At 41.9% G+C, this 27,218-nt stretch overlaps 1 protein-coding gene across 4 annotated transcripts in view; it reads left to right on the top strand.

Moving 5' to 3' along the window:
• The first annotated feature begins 995 nt into the window (after positions 1 to 995).
• Positions 996 to 27,218, top strand: part of CDC42BPA (CDC42 binding protein kinase alpha) — a 165,230-nt gene continuing 139,007 nt past the window's right edge. For all 4 annotated transcript variants that reach the window (XM_081903652.1, XM_081903651.1, XM_081903650.1 and 1 more), the window contains exon 1: positions 996 to 2,084. In XM_081903652.1, the coding sequence (XP_081759778.1) occupies positions 1,907 to 2,084 (178 nt within the window). In that variant the 5' untranslated portion in view covers positions 996 to 1,906. The remainder of the gene's footprint in view (positions 2,085 to 27,218) is intronic.

Raw genomic sequence — 27,218 nt, 5'->3', positions numbered from 1 at the left:
TGTTCGTTTTTAAGTATTAAAAAGGGGGCTATTAAATACTCTGGGACAGAGAGAGCCCCCAACCCGGGAGGGTGCTCTTTTTAAGAGGTGGGAGTATACAATGCAAACTAGGAATGGGGGTTCATAGCCCAAAGCACTGTGTTTGTATATGTGTGTGTGTGTGAGAGAGGGGGGGGGAGAGAGAGAGAGAGATGAAAAGGCAGATGGGGGGATCCCTCCTCTGAGGGATCCATGAGACAAGAAAAAGCAGGGGGCCAGTTTCGCGAGGTGACCAAGAGGCAGCAAGACAATCTCCCAGCTCTGCTTAGCAACCTGGTCCTGCAGCAGCCCGCAGGGCGTTTCCGCGCTTGCCTTCCCCTCCCCTCAGTCCGCCTGTATCCCTGCATTCCGTGCTGCGAGAGAAGCGGCGGCGGCGGCGGCAGCAGCAGCAGCAGCAGCAGCATCCCTCCCAGGCTCGGCCATTCCGAAGCCAGCTCGTCTCTCCCTCTCTCCCTCCCTTCTATCCCCTCGCTCTCTCTCGTTCCCAACAGCCGCGGCTTGTCCTCTCCGCTGCTGGCTCAGTTGCTGGGGAGCGAGAGAGAAGGGGGGGGTGAGGGGAAGAGGCCGCCATGTTGGATCCCGAGACTTCAGTAGCGGCGGCAGTTTGTGCGTGAGGGCGTCAGGAGCAGCCGCGGGGCGGGGGAGAAGCGGAGGCCGAGAGGAGGAAAAGGAAACCGGCGGCGGCGGGCGGGCAAGCAGTTGTGAGGAGAAGGAGGCCGGGAAGCTGCAGCACCAGCGCCGCGTCGCCCTGAGAAGATGCCTTAAACGCGGCACCCGGATTGGGAAAACAGCGGCAGGGTGGAGGGGGGGGGAAGCCGGCTGTGTGTGAAGGAGCCCCCCTTAGTCACCCTGTTCCTCCTCCTCCGCCACCCGCAAGACAAAAACAAGCAGCGGCGACATGGAAAGGATTTGCTAGGGATTATTCGCTCAGCCTCCCCTTGGCCGGCAATGCGGCGGCCTGAGGAAATGAAGGCTTCACCTTTCTTGGTCGGGTAGCCGGAGAGAGGAGCTGGTGCGACGGGAGAGAGAAGAGGGAGCCCGGCCCTGAGGGGAAGAAGAAGAAGGCTCCTTTCCCGGGGACTTTTCCTGCCCTTCTGCTGCTGCTCCTCCTCTTCTCCCCACCCCCCGCTCTCTGAAGAATTGCCACTGATGCATTTTCCAAAGGGTGGTGGAGGTGGAGGTGGTGGAGGTGGAAGCCGTGGTGGTGGTGGAGGAGGTGGTGGTGGCGGCGGCGGAGGCGGCAGCAGCAGCGGATATTCTCCAGCGCTAGACCTTCCCAAGCCTGTGCATTTTGTTTTTCGCCGGGGGCCTCCCCTCTCCCCATCTCCAGCGATCTTTCCCTCTGCTGCTTTTTCCTCGAAAAGTGAATCGCCGGTGCAAATTGGATGGGGGTTTTACACTTTAATGATGCAGTAAGGATTCGTTTCGGGATTACGTTGCATGATCTGAATTTTGAATGAAGGAGGAGACCTTTTAAAAAAAAGAAAGAAAGAATAAAACCGCATCTATATGAGGGAAGAGTGGATTCAGTCTTGGGTTGGGTTTCTTTTTAATATTATTATTTAAATGTATAAAATATATATTTTCTCTTTTTAAATGTATTAAAAGAGATTTTAGGGTAATTATTTTTCTCCAATATCCTGTATATATATTGTGTGTGTGTGTATGTGTGTGTGGAAACAGCTGACCAAGACAGAGTACTCGGAGTGGGAATTCTTGAGATGCATTGTACCTTCAGCACCATCCCTGAAGAAGCACTGACTTTTCAAAACACTTTTTAGAAACTAAAACATTCTGATGTGTTAGAGTTTTCGAAAATAACCAGTAATAATAATTGAGGAGAGGCCCATTAAGAACTGAAGCAATCATGTCTGGAGAGGTACGCTTGAGACAGTTGGAACAGTTTATTTTGGATGGACCAACTCAGACAAATGGGCAGTGCTTTAGTGTGGAAACGCTGTTGGATATACTCATCTGCCTTTATGATGAATGTAATAATTCACCCCTGAGGAGAGAGAAGAATATTCTGGAGTATCTAGAATGGGGTAAGTTTGATCAAACATGATATTCCTGTCCACTTTTAGTATTCTGGTATGATTTATTTTAAGATTGCATGTGTTTATAGCTAGAGTTTATAGCTACTAAGTCATTTTTGTTTGTATTTTACAATACAAAACTGGTGAATAACCATAATTTTACATCAGGAATCTCAGGTGCACATCTCCTAGGGAGTACTGGTCTTGATGATGGGCCTTTTAAGGCTCTGCATTTGAAGTTTACATCTGTAGAATGAGTGACAGTGGAACACCATATGACTTATTATATATATGTATAAGTTTGCTTAGCTAAAAGATAGTGAAATTGTATGTTGCTTGCCTGAAATATTTGCAATATCTGCAAAAAAATGGAGAAGTGGGAGTACAAAAGGGTTAGATGTATCCTCAGCTACTGTTGACCTCTGTAAAACACATTGGAAAAATGTAAAGTTGGTAGGCAGGCAAATGTGCATGTTCTCATTCTAAACACAGTATTGTAATACTTCAGGATTTTTAATGAAAGTCAAATGATAATTGGTGACTGAACAATGCTGGCATCATGACAAGGCTGGTTATTTATTTCCTTCTAAATATACAGTAGTTAGAGCACAAGAGATGAAGTCACATAAGAACAGTTATTGTATGACCTTCAAATGTCAAAGTCATACTATAGATAAACATGTATTTTTAAAAATGTTTGACCAAAATAGTACAAAATAGTACAAGAAACGTTTTTAGAAATTTTTTTAACCGGTTTGGTTTAAGCTAGTTATATCACAAAACCAGGATCTTCATAATAAAATCCCTGAAAGAAAGCCATTGTGTGCCCTGCATTCAAAATAAGCATAGCAGGTTGTTCTTTTTTTCTGCATTTTTGGTGTACAGATAGTTAAGGCAGCTTAGGCACTAACAGTCCAAACTTGAACAGTTTATTGTATGGTAAGTCTCATTGATCTCTGTGGGTAAAGGATTGTAGCCTAAGTGTTACTTAACACTGCAGTTTTATACCCACTTACTGTACTTGGTAGTAAGCATCATTGAAATAATTAGAATACTAGACATTTCTGTATTGTTTCTGGCACAGTTTAGAACAGTTGCAGCTTGATATTAGGTCATATCCCTGACTGGTCGCCTTTAAAAAGAAAACTAGATTGAAATTGTTAACCTGGTTGTATAAATGAAGTTTGGCAGTTTCTCTTATGTAAAATGTTTTTCTAAAGTTGTACCAAACAGGTTTAAATAAATAGATTAATATCTGTGTGAAGCAGGATAAACTTAGCGGTGTGAATATGACAGTAAGGCTCCATCACATTGAATGTACTGTACATCTTTCAGTCTCTCAGTGAGAGCTCTTTGACAAATGAATGTTGTTTCATGATTCTCGAAGTAACCTCAGATTTGTAAATTAGTACACTCATTAGGAACTTACACTGTACACTGTCAAAAGATAAATACTATCATGAAGATTTTAATACTTCTATACATGTGCCTCTGTAGTCTTTAAATTTACTTTATTCTCACATATAACTTTACAACTACAGAAGGAAAATATTAATTTCATTTCAGATACTCAGTTTGTTTGAAGTGTATGGTTATATAATTTACACAGAGAGAGAGAGAACAGGCAAGCAAGTACATATATTAACAGAGTATTTGAAGGTAAATTGTAGTATAGTGCAGTTCCTGTAGGGATTATGGGAAACAGGAAATGTAATGTAGGGAATAAGGGCTACAGCTTTTGCTCTCGTGACTTGTCTTCTGTTTTTTTATATTAATTTCTCAGGGACAAAAAATATTTGCGGAAACATGCTGAGCATCTGAATTTTCATTGCTTTCACCTTAATTTACAGTTACATTGATGGGTGTGAATAGTGTTTGTGAAGGCTGCAGCAGATCACATATTTGTAGCAGTTCAGTAGGAAACATCATTTTGAAGTCATTCACATGGGCTTGATTTGGATTTTGTTCAGTCTTACTGTGTTTAATCAGGAGAGTGATTATTTTATGTATTTAAAGCATTTTTGCTGTTTTCAAGAGAAAGTGGCTCCCTTTGGCTTGCATAAGATTACAAGGCATCCCTGCCCACAGACTCACAATCTAAAAGACGTAACACAAACGGAAATGATGGTGGGGAGGGAGGGGAGCAAACTTGGCTGCAAAGTTATTAGGATGACCAGCTTAAATGGAAATGGGTCAGAAAGAGCCTGCTTGAACTGATCTCCCAGCAGAGCTGGATTAACACTTCTTCCCATCTTTCTGCTGCAGCCTGATGGAATGGCTGCTGCTAATTGACAGTTGAGGGAGGGAGGAGCCTAATGGAACTGGTCTCTCAGAGGTAATGGAGTGGCCCTGCAGGCCCATCTTTTCTTCTGTTGTAGCTGCTTTGTAATAGTTTCCAAAACTGAAGGTGGGAAGAATGTTTTCCTGGAAAAGCTATCATGTACCCTATATGCAAAGGGTAGTATAGCAAAGGATAACATATTTTGTTAATAAGTTGCACATTTTATTTACACTGTTGTGTGGTTATTGTTTTTCCAGTTTTTAGGGTTCACGATGGCTACCAAATCAGTTTAGTTCTGAGTGATCTTCTAAAATTCTTTATGACTTGCCTTTTCTTTAAAATGCATGTCAGAATGAAAATGTGTGGCAGAAGAATGGTAAAACATTTATAGAATGGTTTATAGTTGCATGTTTGTGTTTAGTTAAAGCCAGGACTATCATACTTATTCCTTACTGTATCTGTCTGTAAATTTCTTGTACAGTTTACTGTTTTAAAGATTTCATGTTAGGGTTCATGTTAGCATAATTTGGTAGCTAAAGATTGTAGAGCTTCTGATTTTTACATATTAATCGTGGTGGGAGTAGTGGAAAAAGATGGCAGGGATAGGCTGTTTTTAGATTAACATACGTTAATCTTCTTCTATGCTTTTGTTTATGGAAACACACACTGTCTTTATTTTTTAAAAAAAGTATTTAAAGATACTCTGGATGTAAAAATATCCTTACAGAACACCTTCTTTCATATATAACTTACTATTTTGTAATCCTTGAGGACCAATCTTTATAAATCCTGGAAATACATAACAATGTTGGCCTTGAGCCACATTGTTTATTTCAGTGTACTCCATGTATACATGAGCAATTTTAGTCTCCACTGATCGCTAGTTACACTTAAGTGACAGAATAAGGAGATCCTTTCCTTGTAGCAACTGGAGCCTGCCAGCTGGAAAGATTTGAGAATGCAAAGCATGTTGTCCTCCTTTTGTATAACAGCATCCGTTGTCGCTGGTGACCCTGGAAGAGGTAACTTAGGACAAGGATGCAGAGGATTAGAAGAAGTAATACAGCAGTGAAATAAATGCTAAAGTGTGATATTGGTTAATTTTAAAACATTTTTTTTCGTTCAAGGAAGATATCAGCATTATTTCTAGGGTTGGAATGAAAGCTACAAGTAGGAAACCTTTAAGGCTGCAGTCCCAATACTATTTTAATTTCTTAGTAAGTCACATGCAAATCATAGGGAGTAATTTAAGCTATTATTTAAATGATTATAATGCATGTTCAACATGCTTAATGTACTTTATCTTAGCTATGCTTATGATAACCACATAACATGAGTTGGTAGTATTATCTCTATATTGCCAATGGGAACTGAGGTTGAAAGGGAGTGGCTTGCCTGAGGCCACCTTCTGAGTTCATAGAATATGTGAGATCTGAAGGATCTTGGTTCACACCTTAGTCTGTAATAGCTCATCATTATGACACCACTTTTAATGTATGCCCATTGTTGCACAACATAGACTCTTTCACTTGTACAGCCTTATGTGTTAAGATGGCAATAACTCAGTTTTATAGCATCAAACCAAAGCTGAAGTACCAGTGTCTTCACGGCCTGCAGGGGTTTTCAGAGCTGACATGTTCAGCGTGCCATGGATTCTTCTGGCTCTTTATCTTAATATTAATAAATGAGATAAATATATATCAGAAACACTTAATAATGTGGCAAGAATAAGTCAGGTGACAAGCTGTGACTTGCATGGAAATCACTGCTAAAACTCAGCTACTCCTGTTGGAAATATGTGCATAGACAACCACTACAATAATTAGCATTATTAATGATTTATAGTCTTATACCAATGAGAAAAACAGAACTTCATATTTTGACTCTACTGTATGATAGTTATGTTATTTTATAAGTCAGGATTACTGATCTGGTCATTGATATACTTCCAGTGTTAGAAAAGTGCTGATGGTTCTATTCTACCAAAGGTGGAATATTCCATGATATGGGGGAATCTATATTTGTGAATTTTTCCTTTTCCTATTAAGGGGAAATATTATGCCTGCAGTCTTGATCAGCCTGAGTATCTCTACTTGCACATGGAGACTTTTAAGGACCCCCTTTCATACAGTAGTCACATGTATCCCCCCCTCCAAAAGGCTTCTACCCAAGATATTCCTGGAGCAGCACGAAGGGCTATGGGGGGGGATGTCCTTTCCCCAGTATGTAAATGTGGAAGTGTTTTCTTCACATGCATGTGGCAGGGGGTGGTGAATGTTACTTCTTTCCCAGGCTTTGCATAATAAATGCAGAAATGAATGTTTTTGAGACCACCTTACTATTAAAAGTACTTGAACTTCCAATTCCATGCAGTTGATAGCTAATCTGAAAATGTTAAAAAAATAGAGCAAGCAACTCATCTTTTTAAAAGAGAGATTTGACATTTAATGCTAGTCTTGTATTTATCAGAGGTTGTATTATATGCTACTAGTGTTTGACTACTATAATTTGGCAATTACATTTTGATATTTTGACTTAAGCACAGCAAAGTGAAGACCTTCAAAGTACATTAAAGTTAAATAGGAAATTTTCATTGAAAGCAAAGGGATTATACACAGCATATATAGCAGAAATTTACATATATATATTTTTCAGAGTTGGAACTGGAGGATGAGATAAGCAATATACATGTGCTTGACTATAATCCTGTCTCTGAGGCTGAGTTCATTTATAGTAGTCTAATGCACACATTTCAATATATAAAACTGTGTTTTGGTCACTGAATTAATACAACTTTGTTGTTTCTTTTGTATATTTGACATTAAATATTTAAACATGAAATGTAATTGATGGGAGGAGAGCATGGGAGTATCCCATTTGTGGGCTCAGACTGTCAGGCTGAAGTTACAATTTTAAGTGAGAACAACACCCAGAGCAAACCTACAATTAGGAATGCTACAGCACTAACTTCCTGACATGTCCCCCCCCCCCAGTATTATTTGGCCTTGTCTACAACATCTATTTCGGATCTGCTTCTGTATGCTTTGCTAAGTACTGACTAGTTTTATTGTGACTGCTTTGGAGAGCCTATGATAAATGTAGGACCATTTGTTAACGTAGGAATTCTGCTTTGGTCTCCAGAAGACACACCTGCTGTTCCACTGTGAAACTGCAGGCATATACAGTGGTACCTCGGGTTAAGTACTTAATTCGTTCCGGAGGTCCATTCTTAACCTGAAACACTTCTTAACCTGAAGCACCACTTTAGCTAATGGGGCCTCCTGCCATATCGCCAGAGCACGATTTCTGTTCTCATCCTGAAGCAAAGTTCTTAACCCGAGGTACTATTTCTGGGTTAGCGGAGTCTGTAACCTGAAGCATATGTAACCCAAGGTACCACTGTACTTGTGACTGTACTCACACACACACTCTCACATACATAGTTCTTAATTGAAAAGAGCTTAGAAATTCAACCTAAATGTTGTCTTCACTGCAAGCCAACCATGATTTGAGCTATTTGAGGTGATCTCTAGATTTGTAAAGAGTGGGTGCTCTCAAGGGTCACTATAGGGATGTGGCCTCATGCCACTGGAAACCATTAAATGGCCTGAAGAAACCAGGTAGGCAGCAGAAAGGGAGCATGAAGAGCAGGACTGGAGAAGACAAAGAGGAAAGGGCTCAGGAAGAGTGGCCTACACAAACAGGTTGGATGGGAGCAGCAGGTTGGGGAGTCTGGCAATCTCTAGCTCACAGGTGTAGAGGGCCAAGCCAAAAGTCCCAGGGAGGAAAGGAAGCTTTTGGAGGAGCTATTGTGATGGGAACAGCCAGGTGGAAAGCCACTATCCTATAGCAACCCTGAGTTTAGGGCAGAGCCGCCTACATCTCTGGTGGTGGGAATTTCACTTCCCGGGGGGTCTCATCCCTTGACAGAGATTGTATCCAGGATGAGGAAAGTTGAGAGAAAGTATTCCCAGACAGGTAAAAAGAAGTTATGCTTCATCTTGCTGGGCACTGCTCTCAGATTGGGGCATGCAGGGTGCTCAGGTCACCCACAGGATTCCTTACCTTGAACTTAAGCCTAGGAGCTGATGCTGTAAAGCTCCCAGGCCTTACATCTGCTTGCTGGCTTTGGAAGCCTTGGACTTGCAGACTTCAAGATGGAGGGTGGTGGGTTCAACATGCCCTTCTTAGGAGACACTTTGATAGGAGCTGCACTACCTATGACATTACATGTGTGCTTAATCTGGGCACTCTTATTTTGAAGAAAAAGCAGCTGTGTGGGCCTTGAGCCACTTTCCTCCTTTCCTGACCAGAACCTCCCCTGGCTACTTTTTGCCCCCAGAGGTGCTGTTTACCAATATTATACCATATTTGGATGTAAATAATGGCTGGCAAGGAGACTTGAAACAAGTGCAGGATCCTTGATTAGGTCCTTGTGCAGTTTTTTTTTTTAACTTTCAAACTAAAAGTGGCCAGCTTTGAAGACACTTTAAAAAGAAGTGTGTTTAACATATGTATAGTTTGGCCTGACAGCTGAAGTTTGATTGTTTTAATTTCAGAGGATTGCAGCTACGTTAATAAATGGGAACAAGAGAGAAATATTTAATGCTGCATCTACAAGTATTTTAGGAATTCCTCCTATTCTATCCTGAGATACTTGGTATGCTTTTGGTTAGAAAAACATAAAAATAGAGAGATCTGAACTATTTTAGAAACTATGTTGCAAGCCTCATGACATGATTAATGAACTAAATAGGGCTTAAGCATATTTGAAGCTTTAAGAATTAATCCAGTATTTTGCCTGCAAGAGCCATGAGTTCGTGTTTAAGTTTATTAATTAAACTCATAACAAAACAATGTACTTTTCGAATAATGTTACTTTCCCTGACAACCATGGAAGTTAGGACTTGGGGTAGAGGTGGAGAGATGTGTTTTGCCCTGCTAAACTAAAATGTATTGGTGCTGTTATAAGGTAGAAGAAACATCTAGAATCTACATAGAATCCTTCAGTGCCATAAGTAGGGAGTTTGAGGGCAATAGTTACACCACAGCCTACTTTTCCTGATCTTTTGGTACATGTACTGTTGCATAGTCTTGCAGTTGCTTGATCACTTGGTTGATTTGTTATCAAATGAAGTCACTTACCTACTTTGGTGGATCTGTGATATACTGTATACCAAATATTTTTAAGATGACAGCTAGTTACGCCCTTCCCACTCTCCAATTTTTAAAATATTTTTTCTTTTCTGCAAAAAAAGCAAGGCTGATACTGTACAGAATAACCATTTTAATCCCATGATTCTGTAAAATTTGTGACTGTTGGACTTCCTTGAGCTAATATGTAACATGTAATATGTAACATTCTCTTCACCATTGGACTATTCTGCCTATACCAGTGGAGAAAGAAGTACTAAAATTGGGGGAGGGGAGAGGGGAAGGAAGAAAAAATAATTAAGATTGAAAAGTACATTCTGTGAAGGAAGAGATACGTTACTTTATCTGGGAGCCTAGCTTTTAACAGTTCTACAAATGCTGCTGAATAGAATAAGCTTAACAGGAAATCTGTGAGCGCCTATTGTAAGGTTCATAATAATGAATATTTTTTTCCAGTGTAGGATATATGACTAAGGTCAATGCTGAATCTGGGAGCGTTTGCTCAGAAACACCCATTATTGACTCTTTCAGGTGTATTGCTGATAAAATCTCATGCCACTTGAGAAGCCATGCGATTGCTGGTTCACATAACCTCTTTTGGCATTCATGTTTACTGAGCCTCATTTCCTGGTACACCAACAAAAATTAATGTTACGGCTTTAAAACACTAGCCTCTTTCCCTACCTCTTTTCTTATCTTTTCATATTTAGGATATCTAAAAGTACTGTATTTTTCACCCAGCCTTCAGCATGCAGGCAACTCTCTGCAAGCTGTGGGTGCCTGGCACAGGCTCCCACGGCTTGCGGAGATCTGCGTGAAGCCTGGATAGCGAGAGGGGTCGGTGCGCACCGACCCCTCTCGCTCTCCAGGCTTCAGTGAAAGCTTGCATTCACCCCATAGGACGCACACACATTTCCCCTTCATTTTTGGAGGGGAAAAAGTGCATCCTATGGGGCGAAAAATACGGTAAATGATTTTTGAAAGTTTTCAAGTGTTTCATTCCAAATTTAGGTATATCTTAGAGTTTGTTCTTCGACAATGGAAATGATGCATAACCTGGTGATTCATTCATTATAATTGTTATAACCAAAGGCATTTCTTCTTTGAAGAAAAAACTGGCTTCCAGTGGCATGACTTGGATTATTATTATTAATATTTATTAAATTTCTGTACAGTACTGCCCTTCATACAAGGATCATGAAGCAGTTTTCAATATAAAAACACAAAAACATCACATAGTAACAAACAAAAACAATCCCCCCCCATTAAAAAACCATCAATTGTTCAGTTAACCAAAGGCCTGGGAGAAGAGGGCACTTGTGCCTAAAGATATGTAATGAAGGCATCAGGCAAGCCTCCATGGGGAGAGCATTCCACAAATGAGGAGCCACTGCAGGAAAGTCCCGTTCTTGTCTTTTGCCATCCTTCAGAACTCTCACGGATGGAGCAAACAAAGAAGGGCTTCAGATTATGATTGCAGGGTCCGGGTCAATTCATATGGGGAGAGATGGACTGTTATGTACATGTTTCTGGAGTGTTCTCATGCTGTAGCTTCCCACTCATATTTATTTGTAACTTTTAACTATAGTGAGAAATGGATGAAGCTGTTGGATACTTTTGATCATCTATTTGATTATGTATATACAGTTGACAGTAATTAATGGGTTTTTACTTCAACTGAAGGGCTATTTCATCTTAGACTGTAAGAGTGGTGTATACTGCTTCCATATTTATATATAACAGTGCCTGTTTCATGAATGGACTCTGTAGCTGCTGGGCAATTGCCTAAAATAGTTCTTAACACACCCAGAAATCTGGATTTTAACATTTCAGACAGAAAATGCCACAGGGCAGTTGTTCAGAAATCCAAGTATTTTTACCCAGTTTGGCTTGCATTTGGCTCTGCTAAATTCTTAACAGACTTTGAACAGCTGGGCTTTTTCCTCTATCCCCTGCAATGCATTTGACTAAGCATGCTGTTCTGTTTGGTCCTAATTGGAATGATATTAATATTCTTGTAGAAGCTAACACAGATATACTTTTGTGATTTTTGTGTGCTTAGGAAGAGTTTATAGAAAATGCTTTTTCAAATAGCAGTTTCTGGAGAATTTCATTATCTGTCTAAACGCTTTAGATCATCATAGGAAATGTGTTTCATTTTCACTCCCCTCCAGTTTGGAAAATGCATTTGACTAGTGAAAGAATAGTTCAGATTAACATCTAAGATTACAATTCTGTGGCTACTTTTATTTCTGTATTAGGAACACTGTGTATATAATGAGTATAAAGACTGAGATTTCTACCCAAAATATAAGGCCAGTAGAGCCTAGAGCACAATATTTAAAGACGTCCAGCAGCTCTTTATCCCGTAGAAAGACATCAGTGCAACTCCCTGTTCCTTTTTCAAACGACACCGAATTAGATGAGGAATTTGGCACCTCCGACATTTCTATGGCAACAACACCTAAAGAACTCTATGTTGCTGACAATCTGGAGATATCCAGCACCAAATCTACATCTGGACCTTTGCCTAATGTTCCAAAAACCTATCAGAATGATCAACCTTCTCTACTGTACTCCTGGCGAGACAGGATGGACAGATCTTCCGAAGCTGGCTCTTTGTTGGCCAGTGATCCACATTTAATAGCGCATACCTCATTAATACTCCCACAGCCACAGATAGAACCAACAATCCTGCAACCAACCCAGGAGGGAGAGGGGGATTGACCGTTAATGAAACACCATTGGACTGTCCTCCCCACTTGGAGTGTGGTTGGTTGGGTTTTATCTTCTAGGGATACTTACCCCATCAAACCTCCACCTCTTCCCCATACCATTTTGACCCAGGAGTCCTGGCCCAAGGATGACTTGTTATTGAGGGGATGTTACCCCTCTATTGGGGAGGCTAGTATGGGGTCTGGGATTTCCACTATTGAAGGGCTAGGGAGGAATGGCGGTGGGGCTAAATATCTCTATTGGCGAAGGGTTTCGAGATGCAGTGATCCTCGAACCCCTTCCAATCTACGCCCCATCCCAAGGGATGAGGGTAGGGAGAGCAAGGATTACCCACCTCCATCATTGGTCCTGTGCAATGCCAGGTCCATAGGCAACAAAACCGCCACCATGCGTGACTTTTTTGTCTCGCAGGGGATTGACCTGGCTTGCATGACGGAGACCTGGGTACGGGAAGGCGAAGTAGTTTCCATACATGAGATAACACCCCCAGGTTTCTCTGTCCTCCATCAATCGCGGACTGTGGGTCGGGGGGGAGGAGTAGCGTTGTTAATCCAGGAGGATTGCTCTTTCAGAGCTCTGCCATCACCGGCGAGCTCCGGCATTGAATGTGTTCGTCTTGTGTGGGGCACCAAGGAGAGCTTGCCTGTCTGGCTGGTGTACCGACCACCCAGCACACCGGCAGCCACCCTGTCAGACCTGCTGGAGGTGGTGGCGGGCTGGGCCTTGGAGTTCCCAAACCTACTGGTTTTGGGACATTTCAGCGTCCATGCCGATGCCGCTCCCTCCTCACAGGCTCTGGACCTACTGACTTCCATGGCAACACTAGGGCTCTCCCAGTTTGTTTTGGGCCCCACTCATCAAGCAGGCCACACGCTGGATCTGATCTTTGGAGCTGGCATAGATGTGATCATGCTTCCCCCTGTGGAAGTGCCATGGTCCTATCACTACAATCTGAAAGCCAAGATTGACTTCCCGCTCCTCCTCTGCTCGGGTGGCGAACCTATTTGGGCTCGTCCGTGAAAACAGATGGATCCTGATAGATTCCGACAAGCCTTGCAGGACCCTGCTCCTCCTGGTGACTCATTAGATGACCTTGTTGAGGACTGGAATAACCGGCTCTTGGCAGCCATTGATAAGATCGCGCCTAAGCGCCCTCTGCGACCCCGTCGAAACCAGGCCCCTTGGTTTACTGAGGAGCTCCGGAAAATGAAGCGGGATCTCAGACAGCTAGAGCGAGTATGGCGACAGACTCGTGACGGAGCCTCAAGAACATCTTATAGGACGCTTATGAAAGCCTATGAGATGGCTTTGAAAGCTGCTAAGAAATCTTACTTTGCAGCTTCCATTGCATCCGCTAGCTCTCGCCCGGCACAACTTTTTAGAATAATTAGGTCAATAACGTCCTTAGGAGGACAACCAAATTTAAGCACAAATTCGACCCACAGCTGTGAGGCATTCGCGAGCTGTTTTGCGGAGAAAGTCCTGTTGCTCCGCCGTGACCTCCCTGCCAATTTAGATACAGTTACTGAACTGGAGGCCCCTCAACTGACTTCAGGTCCAGTGTTGGACCATTTCGATCGGATACCCCCTGCTGATGTGGATAGATTCCTCCAAGTTGGTAGGCCCACCACCTGCTTCCTGGATCCGTGCCCATCTTGGCTGATTAGGGAGTGTCCAGATGTTGCGCGGACCCCCCTGGTTGAAATTATCAATTTGTCCCTTGACACGGGGACATTCCCAGGGGAACTGAAGGAAGCAGTAGTGTGTCCACTCTTAAAGAAAACTTCATTAGATCCCTTAGACCTATCCAATTACCGCCCAATTTCAAATCTTCCATATCTGGGTAAGTTAATTGAGAGAGCGGTTGCTGAACAGCTTGGTAGGTTTCTGGAGGAAACATCGGCTTTAGATCCATTTCAGTCCTGTTTCCGTCCTGGTTTTGGGACCGAGACGGCTCTGGTTGCCCTAACAGATGATCTCCGTAGACAACTGGATTGAGGCGGGCCAGGACCGCTGATCCTTTTAGATTTATCAGCGGCCTTTGACATGGTCGATCATGATCTTCTGGACCACTGCCTCGCAGACGTGGGGATACTGGGCATAGCCTACGGTAACTGGCTGTGCTCTTTTATCTCTGGTCGGGGACAGAGGGTGGCACTAGGGAGGGAAATGTCGTCGCACCACTCCTTGGTGTGTGGAGTGCCACAGGGCGCAATTCTCTCCCCACTGCTTTTTATCATCTTTATGCGCCCCCTTGCCCAGATTATCCGGAGCTTTGGGCTGGGCTGTCACCAATATGCTGATGACACTCAGCTCTATCTGCTGATGGATGGCCACACCGACTCGGCCCCTTACATACTCACCAGATGCTTGGAAGCTGTGGCTGGATGGTTTCGTGGGAGCCGATTGAAACTAAATCCTTCGAAGACAGAGGTCCTATGGCTCGGTCGGGATGGCATGGGGATGAGGGACCAACTCCCTTCTCTTGCGGGGGCCCAATTAGTGCCATTGCCTTCCGTTAAGAGTTTAGGTGTAATCCTTGACGCCTCCCTTTCCACGGAGGCGCAAGTTACAGCAACAGCCAAGGCGACATTTTTCCACCTTCGCCGCATCAAGCAGTTGGTCCCTTACCTTTCCCGCCCCGACCTGGCCACAGTGATCCATGCAATGGTCATCTCCAGGCTTGACTACTGTAATTCGCTCTACGCGGGGCTGCCCTTGAAGCTGTCCCAGAAACTCCAGCGGGTGCAGAATGCTGCAGCGAGGCTCCTCACGGGGTCTCTGCCATGGGAGCATATTCACCCAGTGCTTTTCAAACTGCACTGGCTCCTGGTAGAGTACAGGGTCAGATTTAAGGTGCTGCTTTTGACCTTTAAAGCCCTTCATGGACTAGGACCCTCATACCTATGAGACCGCCTCTCTCGGTATGCCCCATGGAGAGCCTCAAGGTCCATAAATAGCAACACCCTAGTGGTCCCGGGCACTAAGGAAGTTAGATTGGCTTCAACCAGAGCCAGGGCCTTTTCAACTCTGGCTCCGGCCTGGTGGAACGCTCTGCCTCATGAGACCAGGGCCCTGCAGGATCTAATTTCTTTCCGCAGGGCCTGTAAGACAGAGTTGTTCCGCCTGGCCTTTGGCTTGGAGCCAATTTGATTCCCTACCTCTCTTTCTTTTTTTCTTTCCTTCTCCTCCTGCGTTGAGGCTACATTTTATTTTAATGTTGTATTTTAATTTTGCTTTTAAGTTGTAATCATTCACTTGTTTTTATTATTGCTTGTAAGCTCTGAGCCTGGCCTTGGCTGGGGAGGGTGGGGTATAAATAAGAAATTATTATTATTATTATTATTATTATTATTATTATTATTATTATATGCATAAGTTTGCCGCAAGATTAATCTGCTGAAAAATAATTGGGGATCGGCATCATGTGCAGCTTGTGAGCCTCCCAGTACCATCTGTCAGAGGCTGAATGATGGATTAGATGGTCCTTCAATGCATCCTGCAGGGCAACTTTTATGTTAGCATAAGATGACAATAAATCATCATTAATTAATTCACTTTTAAGTCACTTCCAGTAATATGTACAGTTCAGTCAGGTTACATGAACTGTTCCTACCATGCCATGTATTTTGAATGTCCCCATAATCCCCTCTCTCTTTCACACCTATACCCTTCCCTTCTTTTCTGTTTCTCTGCCTTCTCACTTATTTTTCTTTGTAAGATAATTTTGCCCTCTTTTTCTCCTTTTTTCTTTCTGTTCTCCAATCTTCCAAATTGAATTTCCTCCCTTACACCACCATATTACCTGTCTCACATAACAGCATCTCCCAGTGTCACTTTGTTGGACAAGGCAGGTGTAGATTCAAACAGAATGAATGGCCAGTCCTTGAGTGCTGATATTGCAAAGAGTTGCACTGCATGCAAGGTGTTGGAAGGTGAATTGCAGGAGTGCTTGCCTCAGCTATGTAAATATTTTGCGGAGGGAGTTGCTGTCAGCTCTTCTGGATCCCTCTCCTTTTTTCAGTGAACGGGTCGTAGTGATTCTAATTTATGTTAATGATTGTACTCAGGAATCCAGAGCTAGCATTTAGTTCAGATTAACTAATGTGGACTGCAATGGTGTAATAGCATAGTTACTGAAATTAAAAATGAAAATATCCCAGTATACTCTTTATTGCGCAGAGGGCTGTTGTGCTTCTCAGCATAATGGCATGGCATGATGCCGTGAATGTGTGTGTTGTGTGTATTTTAATTTTCCTAGAGCCCTGAAAAACTGGGTTAGCCCTTGACTTGAGACACATGAAAGTGCAGAGCAGCTTTTGGATATTTATAAGGAATGTCCCTCAGGCTTTATTATTAAAAAGCACATATTTCCTCCATAGGTAACATACCTTCACCAGTCCAGGTACATAGCAATTTCCCTCTTAATAAGAAGGTTTGAGCATCTCAACTGCATTCTCTTTTACTATTGTGGTGTAATACATACGTGTCTCTCAGAAATCAAATTTTAATTTTGTTTATGTTGAATTTTAAGTTAGATAAATGGAAGAGGGGTTCAGTAATTAAACACCTGAGAGTTGGGGATCTGGGCCTCAGCAGTATTTTAATTACTTTGTTTGATCTTAATTAAGGTTGGAGAGTTGTTGCTGTTTTCATCACAGAGAAGTGGAGAGACACTTTAATAATATAATGGCTTTATTTAACCAACTTCTATTGGTAAAACTGAATGCATGTACTAGTGAGAAATGTAATTTTCATCAGACTGTAACAAGAACTTCACCAAGTAACAAATAATTAATTTTGATGTTATTGCACCAATATGCAAGTCAGTGCTGTTTAATTTATTTTGTATATGTAATGTCATTTAATAGTTTAGATTTGGGCCACTATCTACCTGAGTGATTAAAGCTATGTAGACCTGTTATTTCTTGTTACCATTTTTTATTTAGTTTCCATTGTGCTTCCTGTTCCTCTTAAACAAGACTCCTTTGTGCTTGCCATAGATACATCCAGTCATCCCTCTGGTCCCCAGACCCTGGCTTGAAAGTTATTTCTGCTCTAGAGTAAAAAAAACACTTATGGGTTGGTGCCTGGAAAAGGAAAGGGATGGCTGGGTTCATAGAAAAAAATGCTGCAATGTATGCAGAATAGGGGAAAGAGCAAAAAGAGTCACCCGAGTGGATCATGCCCTACATTTTTGCCTCTGAATATTTATTATGGTTTGTTGCCTAATACACTTTGTAGTGCTTGCAAGTTAATAGGTTACCTTATCCTGAACGCTCAAAATCTCTAAAACACATCAGCAATGTCAAGTATCTCCTTAAAATTATACTATACAGTGGTAACATGGCTAAGACCGCAAAACAAATTAAAGTCCTTTCCAATGCTGTAAAAGTTTGTTGAATAGCAATATTTGGAAGGCAGTTGCTGTTTACTGATGGATTGGCATTATAAAAGAGAGTTAAACTGAATCTTTTAAAAAGTGCCATTGAGCTTGTACCAGGTGTGAACTGTTCATGCTGTCATCAGGATATACAAACCTTTTGTCATGTAATATTTCTGAGCTTAGTCAACTCCTTTTGGTTTGCAGTAGGAAGTTGCATACAGTCTATTATGTGACTGTATGGTAAAGAACAAAACCTCAGGAAATCCTGTGGCTGAGAGACTGCTCAGGCCATGCACTTTAACTACCCCCTCCCCAAAACCAACCTCCTTCCATAAAAACACAAAGGTTTCATATCAAAACACAGAAGTGTCCTAAATTTATTCTGCAATCTAGCCTACACTTTCCTAAGAGTAAAAAGAATGAAAACAACGGGAAATATTTCAGAGTAAATATACATATGATTTCACTGTAAGTAGTATTCTGAAGTCCATTAGGAAGCACCAAAATAAGCATTAATAGCAATAGAGAAAGCTTTCTGACCTCTCCTGTGGTAGTTAACAACCATTAGAAATAAAATGGTTTCTCGATGCCTTGGATTGTGATTATGAAAGATGCATCACATGAATTAATGTAGGATATTATTTTCCATTTTCTTCCCTTCTTAACCATTTTAGTTTTCCCTTTCTTCCCTTTTGTATCAGTATGTTCAATGTTTGTATTTTGTCTTTATTTTAAAAATTCATCAAATTGTTTTTTTAAAATCTTACAGAGCATGCATTTTCCACTACTTGGGCTTCCATAATTTATTTTATTGCTTTTCCTCTAAGGAGTTTAAAGTAGCATGCATGGTTCTTTACTCTCTCCTTTTATACTCACAGCCACCTTATGAGGTAGGATAGGTTAGAGACAGGTCCAATATTTTAAGTAAAATATACTGAGATTTTTTTTTTGTCAACAAGTTTTTATTGATGTGTTTGACGTTCTTATTGTACATATTGTAGTATTGTGTTTTTAGGTTATATACTGTCTTGTGATATTTTATACGAAGGTGTGGTTTTAAAATATTTAAATAAATAAATAAAAATAAGATCACCCAGTGAACTCTGTGATTGAGCAGGCGTTTGAGCTCCAGTCTCTCTGGTTCTAGTTAGCTCAACCCTCTAGCCTGCACCACAATGGCTGCCATACTTCTTTGGCCATCTCCTACATGGAGGTGGTAGGAGCTGAAGGTGGTCAGAGACTAAACTGAATTTGCTTTCCATTTCTTAAAAATTGTCATTACCTAGCATTGTGATTGAGTTAATAAAAAACAGATGCCAAACACAAGCAAGCAAATGCTCGAGGTGGTTGAATATTGGTTAGTTGAAAAAGGCAAAACTAATTGTCCCTGGTCCTATTGTTGCAAGTCTTTTGATTATGTAAGGTCACTTTTTCCTACTCAGTTTCTTCCCCACATTGTTGTTAACGAGAATGCATGCAGGCAATGGAACATGTTTCATTTTCAAAAGCACTAACAAGGTATCTTTGTGTTCTCTTAAACATATATTCAACTATGTTTGAGGCTTACTTCCACATCTGGTGTTGAAAAATCACTGAAATCAAAGAATGTTGTAGCATTTATTTCATAATTTTTCTTACGTTAACATCCTTCCTTTCTGCTGTAATGGAACCTGTGGTTCCCAGGCAATCATCCATCCATCCATTCTTGTACTAACTTGACCCAGACCTGCTTAGATCTGGGTCTAGATCTATAGGAAGTGTTGTAACCCAGTGGTAGAAAATGTGCTTTGCATACAGAAGTTCCCATGTTCAATCTCTGGCATCTCCAGGTTGGGCTGGGATAGACTCCCTGCTTGAGAGGCAGTCAGTTTAGGCAAAATCAAGCTAGATGAATCAGTGGTCTTTGTATAAGAGAGTTTCCTATGTTCCTGTTTAGCAAGGTGGTAGCCTTGTGCCTTGTAGAGGAAGCAGTGCATCCGTTAGGTCCAGACGACTCTGGGATTGCAGCACTCATCTCACTTTACTAGCTGAGGGAGCCGGTGTACAGCTTCTGGGTCATGTGGCCAGCATGACTAAGCCGCTTCTGGCGAACCAGAGCAGCGCACGAAAACGCCGTTTACCTTCCCGCCGGAGCGGTACCTATTTATTTACTTGCACTTTGACGTGCTTTCGAACTGCTAGGTTGGCAGGAGCAGGGACTGAGCAATGGGAGCTCACCCCGTTGCGGGGATTCGAACTGCCAACCTTTTGATCGGGGAGCCCTAGGCTCTGTGGTTTAGACTACAGCCCCACCCACGTCCCATCTGCTTGTGCAGCAGGGATTCCTTATTTCCTGACTCCCACAGCCCCCCATGTGACTCCAAAGTTGGGAGAAAAGAGAAACAGAAATTCCCATTGCACAAGTAGTTTTTCATTGTGTAGGTGAGAAGCCATCATTGGATGTCACCCAAGTCTTTGACTGTTACCTTTGTGATAATGTTTGCTCCAAAATAATACTCTTCCACCTCTGCCTCAAATCACTACCACTTTTTTGGGAGGGGGTGGGGTAATCACATCTTTCTATGACCCTTCCCTGAAACAAGAATGTGGAAATTTTAATCTAGGGTTTTCGGGTTTTTTGCAACATCAGATAAATTGCAGCAAAAGCTTTGTTCTCAAAAGAAAGGAAAAGGGTGGAGATAGCCTTTTTAAAAAGAATGCCCAAGAATTTTGAGGACCTTGAATGAACTTAGTTTTGAAGACAAAAGGCATTTCAGCAGTTTAAGTTCTTTGAAAGGTATGAAGGAGAAAATTCTTCACAGGTACTGTTTCCAACTTTCTCTACACATGAATTAGTCAGCTCAGGAGAGTCATTGTTTTCCATAAACACCTCGATTATACAACACTTTTAGAGGGAACTCTCAGTATGTGCGGGTGTCAACCTACTCTTGCCTCAGGCATGCCAAGAGAATGACCTAGAATCATTTCAATCTTTCCTTTCCATCTGTATGCCATGTCAGGAGACTGTATCTATGCTGGAGAAGTGGCCTTTCAAGGAACCTTATTTGTCCTCACTGATAATTTTGTGCTGGGACCTCCAACAAGCTTTTGGGAAAACCTCTATTTCCTAGCAGTCGTTTTACAGCAGGCATTTCAGTGCCCAAGTGATAAACACAGATGCCTAAGACTGTATCCAGCCTGCCAGCGCTGTTCCATTTGGGATCTACATTCTGATCTTTAAACATTGTTGTGCCTTCCCTTTTTTATGAACTTAATCTCTTGTATTATATTTTTCTTTAGGGGGCTTGTAAGTAGCCATTCATATGACTGGGCATAGCCAGTAAAAAATGCCCCCAGGAGATCATGAAGGGATGTTTTTAAAAAGTTCAGTGGGAGGCTTACTCCTAAGTAAGCAACATAGGTGTGTGGTTAAGGCGGTCTAATAGATTTGTGGATTTATCTGAAAATACACAAGACTAGTGAGTTTGTAGGGCTGGCAAGATTCAATAGAGAGGACTTCCTTTTATTATTATTTTGCCATGCCTGTGAGTTGCTTTTAACAGTGATAGATCTAAAATGTGAGCTGATGAAAAGGCAGGAAAAATGTGTTTTGCATACAACTGTGTTAAGCTGCTTCTTTCCTGGTGTGAGTTGGCTTTATCCTCATAATCCCTTAGTCAGTGTAGGAGGCCAGCGTATGGTGAGGTGTTTTTAAATTCTTCATTCTTGTCTTTCTATTTATTGACTGACAAAGCTGCCTTCAACAAAAATAGATACTATGGTAGTATGTGCAGAATATTACCAAAGCAATGCAGATTCACAAACTCATTGTTTGCATTGAAAAAGAAAACATTACTATGGCTTTTCAGTCTATAAGACTTAGCCCTTTTATATCTCTGTTCAGTAAAATAACAAATTAAAACAAAAGTGATGCAATCTTAATGAAAGGAAGAAAGATTTATCTAAGCTTAAGCAAAATACAACCTATGAATAGAATGAAATTGTATATGGAACTCTGAAAGCTTGTTCCTGTCTTCTTAAAAATAGTTTTAAAGCAGTGTTTAGCATACTTTCAGCAGTCAGGCTGGGACAAAATCCTAGCCTGAGTGCAGTTTTTGTTGTAGAGTTGACCCAGAAACATGCCTATAACATAGTCGACATTATAACTTACACAGTACTTTTGCTGATGTTTACAGTGTTTATAGTAAACTAAGTTTTACGTTACAAAGGCTTATGAAATATGCAGGGGCAAAACATACTGAAGAAATCTACTGATTTGTTTGTGCCACTTTGAGCCTTAAGGAAACCTTAAAATAATTTATTAACATTGAACTCTTTAAAATAAAAAAACCCCAGATTGCAACAGGTTGATCTGTCTTTACCAGATCCATATTCCAAAATGATAACTTGTACTTCTGCAGGGTAGACAGAGTTTCCTGTCCAGAGTAGGCAGGGCTGTGGTAAAATAGTGATTTTAGATGCAGCAGCACCCTTAAACAATACATATATATTACAGAAGGACAAGTCATGTTACAGTGATTAAACTTGTAGCTGTTTTGTAGATACTTGCTTTGTTATACAGTGGTACTTCGGGTTACAGACGCTTCAGGTTACAGACTCCGCTAACCCAGAAATATTACCTCGGGTTAAGAACTTTGCTTCAGGATGAGAACAGAAATCATGCAGCAGCGGCGCGGCGGCAGCAGGAGGCCCCATTAGCTAAAGTGGTGCTTCAGGTTAAGAACAGTTTCAGGTTAAGAACAGACCTCCAGAACGAATTAAGTTCTTAACCTGAGGTGCCAGTGTATTTCGTTCTCTTTCAGTATGCAATACTGGTGGCAAGCGGGCATTTTTAATCTTATTGCATCAAAGGTTGTGAAGGTACTACCATAGCATATGGCAGTGAATTCATTCAGGAGGAGCAATCGACCAGGAAGGGGGGGGGGGAGGCAGCCCGCCCTGCTTACTAATGTGCAGGCAGGCAGGCAGATGGGTGAGCAGGCAATTTGAGCTGGCAATACATCATGGCTCCATGGCCTCTGACAGCACAGTGCAGGCAGGCAGGAGTGAAACGCAGTGTGCTGGCGGCAACCATGGAGCCGTGATGTACTGTCAGCTCAAAAAGTCTGAAACCGGTATCGCCCCCTGAACTTCATACCAGTTTCAGACAATGAGTTGAAATATCGTTCAGCTCTAATGATGTGATGATGACAAATTTAAACAGTACCTATTGTAGATAACAATATAGAGGTAGGTGATGGGTAGGTTACCTTATATGAAGCGAAGGTTGGCAGTAGAGAACCAGCAGGTGGAAGCCTAAATGCAACTGGTGGAAAAATCCAAATGCAAATAACGCGAATAAATGGGCTAACGCTAGGGTACAAAGACAGTGAGACAGGAAGAAGGAATGACATGCTGCTAATGACATGTCCTGAGAAAGAAGATAAAGAGAAATGGTCTCCTGCAGGTCACTGTGACCTGCACTTGACATTTGCAGCTGTTTTCTGAGTTTCTGACAGTGATTCCGAAAGTGGGTAGCATATCTTTTCAGTATGCAGAAACAGTTAATTACCTCTGCCTTCTGAAAAGATACCTGATAGGCTTGGGTGAGGAAGGCAGCCCTCGAACCAAGTCAGACACTTGCCCTGGAACTCAAAAGACCCAAGGGCCTTGGAACCTTATAAAGTTTCAAATACAGTGGTACCTCGGGTTAAGTACTTAATTCGTTCCGGAAGTCCATTCTTAACCTGAAACTGTTTTTAACCTGAAGCATCATTTTAGCTAATGGGGCCTCCCGCTGCTGCCGCGCTGCTGGAGCACAATTTCTGTTCTCATCCTGAAGCAAAGTTCTTAACCCGAGGTACTATTTCTGGGTTAGCGGAGTCTGTAACCTGAAGCATATGTAACCTGAAGCGTATGTAACCCGAGGTACCACTGTATAGAAAACAACTGGCTTGTTCTTCCCACAAGTTGTTGTTGTTGTTTAGTCGTTTAGTCGTGTCCGACTCTTCGTGACCCCATGGATCAGAGCACGCCAGGCACTTCTGTCTTCCACTGCCTCCCGCAGTTTGGTCAGACTCATGTTTGTAGCTTCGAAGACACTATCCGACCATCTCGTCCTCTGTCGTTCCCTTCTCCTTGTGCCCTCCATCTTTCCCAACATCAGGGTCTTTTCCAGGGAGTCTTCTCTTCTCATGAATTGGCCAAAGTATTGGAGCCTCAGCTTCACGATCTGTCCTTCCAGTGAGCACTCAGGGCTGATTTCCTTAAGAATGGATCGGTTTGTTCTTCTTGCAGTCCATGGGACTCTCAAGAGTCTCCTCCAGCACCATAATTCAAAAGCATCAATTCTTCGGCGATCTGCCTTCTTTATGGTCCAGCTCTCACTTCCATACATCACTACTGGGAAAACCATAGCTTTTACTATACGGACCTTTGTTGGCAAGGTGATGTCTCTACTTTTTACTTTCCCACAAGAGTCCTCACTAATCTGAAGAAAACACTATAATTGAGAAGCAATAAGAGGTGAAAAAGAGGTAAAAGTAAGGTATTTTAACTATTCTGAACTACTGTACAGCTGCTACTTTGAATAAGATGCTGCTTAAACCAGTGTTGCTTTCACCAGTTCCCAGCCATAACACTATACTCATCTGTCAGAGCAAAATTAAAAACATGCTGAACCAAGCTTCTCTGTAGCACCACCAAACTCACATGGGCCTCCATATTGTATTCAAAATCCAAAAGAATGGCCAAAACCTTGTATCTCTGTTTCACAATATTACTGTTCCTTTCGTGACATTTTCTGCCAAGTCACCAGGAGCGGGATAAAACGGAGGAGTTATTTTTTGTTTGTTGGCTGTGATTGGTCTAGATTATATAGACTGATATGTGTCTTTAAAAGGACTGCTTTTATTACATCTACTCATGATAAAATTTCAGGGCTGAGAGATACTCCCAAGTTATGTCTTAAGAAACAAAAGTATGAATAGCAATATATGCAGCCATCTTGGATTCAAGGTCTGTTAATTGAGTAGGATCAGAATCTGATGATTTCCTAGGTCCAGTCATTGTGCTAGTTAAAGAGGATTGTTGTATGTAGATACTTTGCATCTATTTTTGACCATGATTCCTAGGAAAATTCCATTTTGAAATGAGAAGCAGCTCTAAATATGAAATGGAGATTTTAAATCCTGCCACAATATACCTGATCAGGAGGGTCTTTTGGTTTATTTACTTTGAATTAAAGAGTTATAAAAAGCTGTTTTTAAATGTGCACTGACCTTTTTATATTCTCTTGTAGTATTTGTTTGCACCCATACTCTGCTTAGATGCTTCTGCAAGCATTAGAGGCTCTGCAGGTCCCTTTGCTTTTCTACCTGCCTTGTGCGGAATGTGAACAGCACCTGTTCTCCTTTAGGCTAGGAATGACTGATTGGCATTTGAGACCCCATCTACGCTGTGAAAGATCAGAGAAATGTCTTTCTCTTGTAATGGGCTTTGGTAAAGTGACTCTTTCATTCCTTACTGCTATTTATACTTTTGGCAAGGACACATACTACCCCCTCCCCTGATTAATCTTTTTTTCTCCTTTAAGGATTGGAACTGAGAAAACAGTACACTCTCAATAAGTAGTAAAGCTATTTATTATTTTATTATTTTCATATAACAAGTTTTCTAGCTCTTTTACAAGAGCAAGTTTAGTGTGGGCCTGGGCTGCTTTTCTAATTACTAATTTTCTGCTTTTGCTATATTACAACATATTTTTAAAATATATGTGGCATTCAGGAATGTTCAGTTCTTGATCATACTCCCCACCCTCCGACCACACACAAAGAGGAATGTCCTATGGCCAAGGAGCAGGGATTGTCTGTGGTCCAGTGTTCTTTGAATACTGAAGTCTTTGCAGTTGCTGGCACCTTCCTGTAGTTCAGACAACTGGCAAAGTCAAAGTTGAACTTACACTCTCTTTTACATCCACCTGTTCTCTGTCTGCTTCCCAAAAGGGAAAAAACCTCGACTTTTCAGTAGCTTTTGATACCATCAACCATGGTATCCTTCTAGAGCAGCTGACTGAGTTAGGGTAGGTGGCAGTGCTTTGCAGTGGTTTCAGTCCTACTTAGATGGTCATCTTCAGAATGTGATGCTTGGAGAGTGCTCTTCAGCCCTGTGGAGCTGTCAGTGTGTGTTTACTCACAGTTTAACCCCCTCCCTGCTGTTTAACATAAGAATGAAACTGCTGAATGGGGGCCATCCAGAGTTTTGGAGTACACAGTTGTGGCAGTGGATGTGCTGGAACATGGTCTTGCTTCGGTAATGGATTGGATGAGATTGAGGCTCAGGTGGTCTTCCATCAACTTCAGCTGGTCACCCAGCTGCACCCCTTTCTGGACAGTGATAGCCTAATTTCTGTTGTCTATGCTCTGGTAACCTCTAGGTTTGATTACTGCAATGTGTTATACATGGGGCTGCCTCGGAATATGGTTCAGAAACTTCAGCTGGTGCAGTATTCAGTGGCCAGGTTGCTCACTGGAGCAAGACGGTTTGAGCAGACAACACTGATACATACACACACACACACACACACACACACACTATATAAAAACATACAGATAATTGCAAAAAAACCACACACAAAAAACAGCATAGCACCAGCCCTTTCAAAGCTATTAAAAGCCCATTAAAATAAGTCAGTTCCCAAAATCCTGTTGTAATAAGAAAGTTGTAGTCAGTAACATCTAGAAGGTGCCACATTGGCTACATCTTAGGTATCTAGTTCTTAACAGTGAACAGGAAAAAAATAATATTTCTCAAGGATCTGTGCAGCCTTTATATTTCAACCTATAGCCCTAGGGCAACTGACTGTGGAGTCTCTTGTGTCTTACTAGATCTGGAGGATTGTCACTCTGGTGCTGTCTAAATTCCTGACAGGTACTTGCTTTCACATCAGGATTTATAGAGTGAACGGTCTCTTATTGGAGGAAGCAATTGCTTTAAAGTCTGAAAGTAAAGCTGTAAATTCTAGATCTGTCTCTAAATCTGTCTCTAAATCCATAATTCTAGACCCCTGTCTCCAAATGTATAACATAGTTGTTGTTTCCAGATCTCAGCTGTACATCAGCTTGCTAGATTTCTGCACTGCTTCGGTTTCTTCTCAAACAACCTATTCCTTACAGGACAAAATGGATTTGTCCAAGGTATCTCATTGAATGTGCTACATTTTTGTTAATATTCACAGCGTTATTCGGTTCCTAGAGAAAAAAGTGGGCCAACCGAAAGGACTAAGCGAGCACGTTCTGATATGTTTACAGTTATAGGCATTCTGTGTTTAGATGTTTTGAGGATTATGCTGAGATACCACAATAAACATAGCTAGAACACATTCCTCTCTCTCTCTCTCTCTCTATATATATATACCGTATTTTTCGCACCATTGGACGCACTTTTTTACTTTTAAAAAGTAAGGGAAAATGTCTGTGCGTCCTATGGAGCGAATGTGTGGTCCCTGGAGCCAAATTGCCGAGTGCGGCACACTCTTGGACTGGTCTTTGGTAGTGGTGGTGGAGCCGCGCTCTCCTGCCGGCAGCCTCGGCTTCCCCCTGCAGCCCCG

The sequence above is a fragment of the Podarcis melisellensis genome, assembly GCF_964234715.1.
Source record: "Podarcis melisellensis genome assembly, chromosome: 3".
Lineage (NCBI taxonomy): Eukaryota > Metazoa > Chordata > Lepidosauria > Squamata > Lacertidae > Podarcis > Podarcis melisellensis.
This window is presented reverse-complemented; position numbering and strand designations above follow the sequence as displayed.